Genomic DNA, 10,488 nt, shown 5'->3' with positions numbered 1-10,488 from the left:
TTATTAGGGTGGCGATGATTTTATAAATATATAAATGAATAACAATAAATCAATCAAATAATTAAGTACAATTAATTAATATATTAAAATTAAGATTAGATCGTAAAAAAGCAGAATAATAAAGAAAGAAAATAGAAAAGAAGAGAATTTAAAAAGAATGATAATTAAATATATTTATTCCAGGAGAAATAATCTATTTATAAATAAAAAGTTAAATAGAAAATTAACTGAAAAAGTTGCAAAAATACATACAAATAAATAACCGCAAAAAATGATTCATAACGATTTAAAGTGAGCAAAAAATATTGTTATTTAAATTAAATTTTAGCAATCAATATTTTAGTTATTATTATTCGGGATAATATAATAATAACAATAATAAGAGCTTCGGTAGCAGAAGTTTCCCTTCCATGATCCGTGGCGGTGACTCTTCTTCTTCGTAGCATTTCCCCACACGTTTTCCTCGCCGAACGGCGATCAGAGCTCGCCGCCGATCGATTTGGCGTCGTAGCAGTTTCATAGTGACGTTGGACTCTGAAAACGGCGCGTTTTGAGATTTGGCTTTTCGCGTGCGTTGTCGAAGAGAGAGAAACCAAAAAATGAATGGGATTGGTAACGACGGAGGAGGAGGATTGAGCAACGTGGAGATGGAGTACATAAGAAGACACCACAGGCACGAGCCTGGTGAGAATCAGTGTGGCTCTGCGCTCGTTAAGCATATAAGAGCACCGGTTCCTCAGGTCTTTCTTTTTCTTTTTTTCTTTTTTTCTTTTTTTAATTTAAGTTTATTATTATTATTTTTTGTTGTTGAATGTTTGTGTGTTGCTGTGACGTGGTTTTTCAGTTTTTGCATGCATCGTTGTGGTCGGGTTTGATGATTATATATTCGTAACGGTTTGTTGGAATGTGTGAGTATCTGTATTTGGGTAGTTCTGTTTTGAGTTTGATTTGGGAGGTTTTTGCTGTTTTATGATATATATATATATATATATATATATATATATATATATATATATATATATATATATATATATATTTGTTTTTGCTTTTTTTTTGTGTGTTTACTTGCTTCTCGATATCCCGTTTGATCTGATCCTGTTTTGTAGGTTTTGTGTTGGGAGCATAAGTGGGAGGTGATCTAGTGCTTTGTTGGTTTAGTTTATTTTGGAAACAATAATCATTTTTCCTCCCAGCTAGGAAGCTTTTGAGGGGTGAAATGATTGTTCTCTCCCCCCCCCCCCCAAAATGAATATTTCCCAAACGTATGCATATTTGTTGTCAAGTAATGAAAAAAAACAGGAAGTGTCAACTGTGTGGAATGTTTATTCCAGATCTCATTTTGTCATCCTGGCAGGGACTAGTTATAGTTCATTAAATCGGACTGATTAATGGCTCTTCTTGCTCTGTTTCTGCAAGAAGTTTCAATTCCCAAGTCTTTTTGCTCTTGTGAAAATCTTATGCTACAACTTTTGTTTTTGTTTGATTGGACAGATTTATTACTATTTTCATTGTTGTTTTTTGAAAGGGAGGGGGGGATTTCAGGGTTTTGCCATTGCAAGGTTCTTTACATTCTATACATTTTAATGAATTGACGGTTAAATCAGCTTATATATATTGTGTTTGGATCTGTGTTGAATTATCTCAAACTCGTTTCATATTTACGAATATACATAAAAGCTACTGTTAGTAGCCTCAATCAGGACACGCTTATATTGATATATAACGCATAACCAGACATCCAGTTAGTTTAGTTGCCGCAGAAGTGTATTACAATAGTTAATAGTTGAATGATTACCTTTCCAAGGGAAGGTTAGCTACAAAAATTACCAAATTCAAAGTGAACTTAATTTTATCCCATTATCTTTCAATGTGCTTCCTGACAACATCTTTTTCAGTTTTGTTTGATGCAGAAACTTTTTCGATTGACATTGCCCTGAATGTTTATGCTCTACTGGAACCTTCCATGTCTGTGTGAAATTGTTTATTTATTGTGCATAGATTTGCTTTCACTAGGTATGGTCCTTGGTGAGGAGGTTTGATCAGCCACAGAAGTACAAGCCATTTGTAAGTAGATGTGTTGTAAGGGGAAACCTTGAGATCGGAAGTCTGAGAGAAGTTGATGTTAAATCAGGGCTTCCTGCCACTACAAGTACAGAAAGATTGGAGCTCCTTGATGACAATGAGCATCTTCTCAGCATCAGGATTATCGGTGGTGACCATAGACTTAGGGTATGAATACATCCTTATAATAGCTGATTATTTATTTATTTATTTTGAATTTACTTTGAATAAAATCTTGTGATGGTGCGAGTCTGAATTCATTCTTCTGAAAAACCATTTGTCTTCCTTGAAGTGAGCACTCTTCTCTGCATATCCATACTTTATATTCAACCTTGTATGCCAAAATTGTGTGTGTGAGGTGCATTCATTTTCACACTAATTGGATAGAAGGTATGCAAATTCCTGACTGAATGTGACCAATTGCTCAATATAGGCAAGATGCTAGATAATATTAGTACATACAGTCTTGATTATTTCATACTTTTATTGAATGAATTCTTGTAATATGCAGAATGCTAAATTTGTCTTTCCCTTTCTGTAAATATGTTCACTTTATTATTTTGATGCTTGTGGCCCTTTATACATGAGTTTTCATTTATAGTAGTTTTTCCAAATTAAAATATCAAGGAAAAATCTAGCTGTTTTTTTTTTGTGAATATTACTTAATGTATTATTGGATTATTATTTCTTACAGAGATGGGGGATTACATTGTTTGGTTTAATGTATATTTCAAGGCCCGTTAAACCTTTTAGATAACAGAAAATAGCTGCTTTTGTGAAATTTGGAGTTGTTCTTTCGGTTTGGAGGTAATGAATTTCTTGTGAAATTCCTTATATGGTTCTGGTTTCTATCCTGCATTTTATACTCTATAATAGTACGCAGAGTGAGCTAGAATCTTCATTGTCAACCTATTAAATTCCTCCTTGATGAACTAGAGTCACAAAAACATTTTAGGATGAGTAAATGACGTGGTGAACTGAACTGCTATGAATGTTTTGCTGCCTGTAATAACTTATATTCATGTATTAAAGACGCAACAAGCATTACGTCCAACATGAGTAATTATATAGATTTTTGTTTTCCCGGCCTTTCTAAGAAGTTGGGCTAAATGATTAAGCTATCTTGTCCTTGTCACCTGACACAATAATTTTTTTTAACATAAGTTGTATCTCTTATCTTTCAGAACTACTCATCTATCATGTCCCTCCACCCAGAAATTATTGATGGAAGGCCAGGTACACTGGTAATTGAATCTTTTGTGGTGGATGTACCTGAGGGCAACACCAAAGATGAAACCTGCTACTTCGTTGAGGCCTTAATTAAGTGCAATCTCAAATCACTCGCCGATGTCTCAGAAGGGATTGCTGTGCAGGATCGCACTGAACCAATTGATCGGATCTAGGAGATTATATTTGGAAGTTGCTGAGAACTTGGCTGCCATGGATGAAGCTTCAGGGGCTTTCCTTTCTCGGAGGCTTTAGGAGACAGACTGGCAATTATGCTGTTGCTGCTTCCATTATTAGTATAGAGTTGCAGTGTTTTTCATTCCACTTGCTCTATTGATTATCCTTGTGATATATATGCTGTTTACTCTCTTTAGCAGTTAAAGAACAATATTTGAGACAGGTGACTGAATCCAATACTTTAACAACTGAAGGACCAGGTGCCTCTTGGAGATGTTCATGGTTTTTGTTTTGCGGTATGTTCTTTTTTGTATATAGGTGGCGGTGGTGGTGAAACTTAGTCTGTAAAATTATTTTGATTGGAAAGCTGTAGTTTCTAATTGCAGTAAAAATTGAAACTTCTAGTGGGGATTACTTAATTCTTATCACGGAGTTCTAGTTGCTTTGGTTCTTTCTTTGTTCCTTTTCCCTTTGGTACATACTTCGGTTTCTTCCCCTTTTCTCTGTTTTGAAGGAAATGACATACAACCTAGTGGAGACCTGTAGAAGCTCATACGGAACCCAAGAGAAAGGGAATAAAAGAGGGATAGAAAGAAGTCTCAAGTTTAAACTTGTACTCTCGTATTGCAAAGTATGACACTATTCCGAAGATGTTTCAATCGGGAGGGATAGAAAGAATAAGTCTCAAGTTTAAACTTGTACTATCTTATTGCAAAGTATGAACTATTCCTAAATGTTTCAATCGGACTACGAGATCTAGTTCTTCGTTTGGATTTGACTTCTTTTAAGTAAGGATAAAGTAAGTAATGATAGTTGTTAATGAAAAAAATTAACGGCAAATACTTCTTAGGTTTAATTGCAAATTTTATCACTTAACTTTTATTATTTTGTAAATTTTATCATTTAAGTTTTATTTATATAAATTTTATCATTTTAAGTTTTTAATTTCTGTGCATTAGCACCGCTCTTGAAAGATGGATGATTGACTTTTTATAATTATTTATTTTTTATTCAGAAGTGAGTCGTTAGAAGAGCTGGATCCGTCGTAAAAAAAACTAAAAAAGAAAGAGGAAGAGATGGATCCTTCTTTTCTTTCTTTCTTTTTTTTGGATAAAGAAATGGATCCTTCTTAATTAGTATTCTGTAGCTGAAAAAATTGATCGAACTAGTCAATGTTAAAATTAGAGGTGAGCTGGTCTGAAATGGTGTAAATTTATTCAGAACCAATATGAACTAGTTTTTGTTTTTTATTCATTTATGGTATGTTAATTTTTTATCACTTAGACTTTTATGATTATGATAGTTATTAGCTAGAAAATATATAATATGCCTATTTTATATTAATTTAAAATCGTGCTTGTTTTCTTTTAATTTTATTGTGTTGTTTACTATTTAATATATTATCTAATTGTAAACACATTTTTTATTATTACCGATCTAATCATAATATATAACATTAGTTAAACTAATGAACCATCAAGTAGTGCTTTTATGGGTTAATATTCAATTTGGATTTTAAAACATTGCTTACTAACATTTTGATCGAGCAAATATTATTTTATTATTTATTTCCTGCAATTAAATTATGAACTAGTATCATTCATCTTAAAAAAAAAAAATAATTTTTTTAGATACTCAGCATATATTGAATAGAATAATATAATACAAAAGGAGGAAACCGATCACAAATGAATGCAGAAATGAAAAAAAAAAAAGTAAAAAAAAAAATGCATAATGTGTTGTTATTTGTAGAAACTTTTGGTAATGTCTATTAAAGATAATCCATATTAAAATGGACGGGAAATGTTGGATAAGCGGCATTAATTGGACAGAATAACAACAGTATATTATTTTTGCATAGGTTGTTATATATATATATATATATATATATATATATATATATATATATAGAAGAACTTGTACAAGTTGTACAGTTACTATGTACAAGCATCCCCAAAAAACCATCCAAAGACCAAAGGTATCACTATACCAATGCTTTTCACCATACTATCCCATAACAACTACATGCCTCTACCCAAAAAAGACTTGATTAGCAATTGGACAAAGGAAAAACAAATGGTTAATTGTTTCAGCTGATTGTTGGCACCAAGAACACAGACCAGATTGTTGAAGATTCAAGACACCACGATTCTGCAGCTGCTCCCTCGTAGCTAAGCGATCATGAAATAATCTCCAAGAAAAAAATAGAACCTTGGACGGAACATCTGATTTCCAAAAAACCTTCATCTGAGGAAAAAGTTGATTATTTTGTGCAATTTGGTATGACGATACGATAGCCTTGAATGCTGATGCCTCAGAAAATCCCATAGCATTCTCTATCATTCCATCTCCACGAGTCATTTTGATCCCACTTAAAGTTAAGTCCCTGCAACAACTGGCTTTCCCGTAAGATTTATGGTTCCCAAACGAAAAGACGTCTCCTCCTTGCGCATCTAAACTCAGAACCTTCGCTAGTCGCAACAATCACCTCTGCAATATAAGCATCGTTGTTTTCTGTAATTTGAAATAATCTTGGAAATTTATCCTTCAAGACCTCACCCTCCAGCCATCTATGATACCAAAATAAAGTGTTGTCACCTTTTCCAACATCTCTAACCAGCATGCCATCAAACCAGCTTGAAGCCCTACCCGAGAAACAACCCTCAATCCCCACATCTCGCCACCATAATGACTGATTTGCAGATAGGAACCGATGCTGGTTTCTACACACTTGATCCACGCCATACTTGAAACATAGCAGCTTACTCCAGATATCTGCACCTCCATTTTGACAGTAGCGCCAAATTGAACATCTCCAGGTTTTTCACCCCCAAACCACCTTCTGCTTTAGGTATACATATAGCATCCCATTTCACCCAGCTGATTTTGTTTTGTTCTGAATTTCCGCACCATAAGATTTCCCTCTGCAAACGCACTAGTACCTTAAGCACCTTCTTGGGAATTTTATTAAAGGAAAAATAATAAAGTGGCAGACTACTCAGCACCGAATTTATCAAAACAAGTCTGCCCCCATAGACAGAGATTTCCCTTTCCACACTGATAACTTCTTTCTGGTCTTGTCCACCACTGGTTTCCATGTCAAAGCCAGCCTTGGATTTGCCCCAATTGGCAAACCAAGGAACTTAAAAGGTACCGAACCAACCTTACATAAGAAAAATATTTCTGCAGTTTGGAGGAATAGAGTATCCACGTTGATCCAATACAAAGAACTTTTATGAAAGTTAACAGCCAACCCCAAGAGGAGCTCAAAGCTACGAAAAATGGCCTTAATTAATAGCCCAAAGGTTCCGCTTCTCCCATAACAATGGAATCATCAGCATATTGTAGAAGAGAGAAAAATATGTCATTATCCACCCTACATGGTTTAAAAATTCCACCATGGACTACACTCCTAAATAGCCTAAATAGCCCACAAAAAAGAGCAGTGGAGCTAGAGGGTCTCCTTGCTTCAGCCCTCTCTTGACCTCAAATTCCTGCGTCAGGCTTCTGTTAACTAATATAGAGATTCTTGATGAACAAACACAAGCTTTTATCCATCTTCTCCATTTTTGGCCAAACCCCAAATGAAGTAACATGTATTCCAGAAACCTCCAGTTGACCGAGTCATACGCTTTCTGGAAATCAACCTTAAAGATAAGCATCTTCTTACATTGTCGTTTTTCCCAATCCACCAACTCGTTGATAACAACCACACCATCATGGATTTTCCTTCCGGGTAAAAAGGCTATTTGTTGCGGAGATATAATAGTAGGTAATACTGCCTTCATTCTATTGGCCAGAATCTTCGAAATGATCCTATGAAGACCACCTATGAGTAAAATAGGGTGATACTCCGACAAGCTTTACGATTGCTCAAATTTAGGGATAAGAGTAGTAAATGATGAAGTGATACCTTTAGGCAATGATGCACTGCCATGAAATTCCTGAATGCCTTCACAAATATCAGCTCCCATCGTGCTCCAACAAGCTTTGAAAAAATCGAAGTTGAAGCTGTATGGTCCAAGGCTTTTGTCTCCAGCACAGCTTCAAACAATTGCTTTGATCTCTTCACAAGAAAATGGAGCTTCTAACCAATTACTATCCTCATTGCTTATCTGTTTGAAATCCACCCTTTCCATCTGGGGTCGTGAAACATAGTTCTCCTAAAGCATGTTAGAAAAGAAGCGTTTAACTTCTTCCTTAACCCCTACCACATCTTCAATATAACTGCATCAGAATTAACGCACTTTAGTTTATTCTTCTGACATTTTGTTCAAAGGCAAGAGTGGAAAAATTGGGTATTATAATCCCCAAGTTTCACCCAACGCGCTCTTGATTTCTGCCAGATCATGCTCTTCTTCACTCTGATCGTGGTCCAAAATTCTTGCTGTAATTGTTGTCTCTGTATTGCCGCTTGCTAGTAGCCCTCAATCAGCTTCATATCCAGCTCCTCCATTTGGTCAACCTTTGCCTTTATACGACAATCTACCTCCCCAAACGTGTTCTTGCTCCAAGATTTGATATGTTGTTTGAGGCCCTTAAGCTTCTCCTTTACCTTAAACATCTTCCAGCCTACCACAGTTTTGATTCCACCACTCTTATACTACCTCCTAAAATTTTGGGTGTTCCAACCAACCACTAAAGAATCGAAAAGGTTTTGGATCCTATTCCTTAACATCATTTTTTAGGATAATTGCATAGTGGTTGGAGATATCCCTTAAGCCTACCCACTGAGAAGATATATTCCACAGATCCATAAGTTCCTCCGAGTTGAGAAACCTATTGATGCAGGGATCATAAAAATAATTAGTTAGCCTTAGGACAAGTGGCAAGTCCTCAGCCATTAGTTGTTAAATTGTAACTGAATTGCTATATTATATATATATATATATATATATATATATATATATAGCAGTTTCAGCATCGGGGTATTCATTCATTTTTTTTTGTAAGAAATTCTCTTTGTAATTTCCAATTCAATCAGTAAAGATCCCTTGTTCAGTGTCCATTCTATTTCGTGGATTCCTTACTCTTTTCTTAGTTATTCTTCGAGGTCCTTCGTTCTTAGAACAATCGTAACAATTAGTATCAGAGCGTGACCTTCCAAGCTACGACTCCGCCATGGCTGATAATACCAGAAATCAAACACATATTTGTGAAATTGAAGAACGTCTCAATACGCGAATGGAAGAACAATTCATGGATATTGGAGCTTCGTTACAGTGCACGATCGAGGATATGTTTCGACGCCACGAAAATTCTTGCTCATCAGGTTCTAGCGCGTCTTCCCGGCCCTATTCGTGTAACACTAGGCTTGCACGCTTGGATTTTCCCCGATTCAATGGCGAGGGTGTCAAGAATTGGATCATCCAGTGTGACACTTTCTTTTCGGTTGATCAAACCCCCGAAGAGTACAAGGTGCGCTTGGCTGTGGTCCATTTTGAAGGCAAAGCTCTCCAATGGCACAATGCGTATGTGAAGAATGTGGGACTCAATAAATTGTCCTCATGGAATGACTATACATGGCTCTACTATATTTTCCAAAATTGACTTGAGGTCTGGCTATAATCAAGTTAGAATGGCGAAGGCAGATGTACATAAAACAACTTTCAAAACTCATTCAGGGCATTATGAATACTTGGTTATGCCTTTTGGCTTAACCAATGCCCCTGCCACATTTCAGGGCTTAATGAATTCGGTGTTTCGAGAATACTTGAGGAGGTTCCTGTTGGTCTTTTTTGACGACATTATGATTTACATCAAGGGCATGGAGGATCACTTGCATCATTTACAAATAGTCTTGTCTACCATGAGAGCAAATGCCTTGTTGGCCAAGAAATCTAAGTGCTACTTTGGGGTTACTCGAGTAGAATACTTAGGACATTTTATCACTAGAGAGGAAGTCTCTACTGACCCTGCTAAGGTGGAAGCAGTGAGGAATTGGCCACTTCCTTAGACCCTCAAACAGTTGAGAGGGTTTTTGGGTTTGGCAGGCTATTATAGAAGGTTTGTACGGAGATATAACACCATAGCCAAACCATTAAATGACATGTTGAAAAACGATAGTTTTTCTTGGTTTGAGGAAGCCAAGCTTGCATTTCAGTGTCTTAAGGATCAGTTAAGGCAGACACCTATATTGGCCTTTGATCAAGGTCGTACCCGAATCAAATAAACATTAAAAATGCAGTATCTAGGAAGTGATCCTAGGTCATCTCCCAACAAGCAATGGTCAACCAACGCTCATAATAGATAGTGATAAAGCAGTAACGAATTAGGGGGGGGGGGGGGGGCGGGGGGCGGGGGGTTTTTTGTTTTTGTAAATTAAACAGCGAGCAAATTTAATTAGAAAATATCAGAATTAAAACACGTTTCCCCTTGATTCACAAGCAAGTCTCTTATCCTAGGTTACGAGAATTTATCCTTTATCAGTTCAACCACTTAATCCAACCCTAAATTAAATTACTAAGCGAAATTTAACATAAGGTTGTCATTATGTGATTAAGCAACACATACACCAATTAATCATGAACGAAACTGATCATTAAGCATGAACGTAAATTAAGCGTAGAGACAATTAATCAAGCACTAAGCATGCATAGAACTTGATAGGACAGGGCTAGTTTGTCGTATTATCACGAGGGATCGGGGTACGGTAACCTAGTTGTTGTATGTTTGTCTTAATGCGGTCCTGGCCGAGTTTAGTCCAACAAGAGCAATCTGCAGACGATGCTTGATCAGGATTAGGCTAGACTATCATGAGGAATCGAGGCTTAGCATTTCAGGAGACACCAAAGAACACATGAACATTGTTAAGTAGAGAATATCCTTTTAACATCAGGCACCTATTAGGAAGACCAATGTGTCGTCTACTTGTCTTTAGGCATCATTACTCACGTGATTTTCCTTTTTAATACTTAGTTTACACACCTGTTCATAGTAAACACATCACTTTTTATACTAGACACCTATTCACTGAAATAGTTTTACCAAGTAACACAAGTTCCCCGAGAGTTTGATACTCGG

The 10,488-nt window shown here is 36.0% G+C and overlaps 1 protein-coding gene across 2 annotated transcripts; it reads left to right on the top strand.

The window, feature by feature from the left end:
- The first annotated feature begins 383 nt into the window (after positions 1–383).
- Positions 384–4,236, top strand: LOC114382758 (abscisic acid receptor PYL8-like). 2 transcript variants are annotated; one of them, XR_003660281.1, is made up of 4 exons: positions 384–740; positions 2,014–2,229; positions 3,246–3,761; positions 3,980–4,236. XR_003660281.1 is itself a non-coding variant. In XM_028342360.1 (3 exons), the coding sequence occupies exons 1-3, from the start codon at positions 600–602 to the stop codon at positions 3,462–3,464; spliced, it is 576 nt and encodes a 191-aa protein (XP_028198161.1). In that variant the 5' UTR covers positions 384–599; the 3' UTR covers positions 3,465–4,218. The 2 variants fall into 2 exon arrangements, 1 of the variants encoding a protein (XP_028198161.1); XM_028342360.1 differs by having other exon boundaries at positions 3,246–4,218.
- The last annotated feature ends 6,252 nt before the right edge of the window (positions 4,237–10,488 follow it).

This window comes from Glycine soja, chromosome 13, assembly GCF_004193775.1.
Source record: "Glycine soja cultivar W05 chromosome 13, ASM419377v2, whole genome shotgun sequence".
Lineage (NCBI taxonomy): Eukaryota > Viridiplantae > Streptophyta > Magnoliopsida > Fabales > Fabaceae > Glycine > Glycine soja.
Note: the sequence above shows the minus strand (reverse complement) of the source record. Positions and strands in the feature narration are given on the sequence as shown.

Excerpts from the sequence above, each read along its gene's own strand:
- LOC114382758 (XM_028342360.1), top strand. The coding sequence starts at position 600 with ATGAATGGGATTGGTAACGACGGAGGAGGAGGATTGAGCAACGTGGAG. Across the intron at positions 741-2,013 it reads TAAGAGCACCGGTTCCTCAG|GTATGGTCCTTGGTGAGGAG; the intron begins GTCTTTCTTTTT and ends TGCTTTCACTAG. Across the intron at positions 2,230-3,245 it reads GTGGTGACCATAGACTTAGG|AACTACTCATCTATCATGTC; the intron begins GTATGAATACAT and ends CTTATCTTTCAG.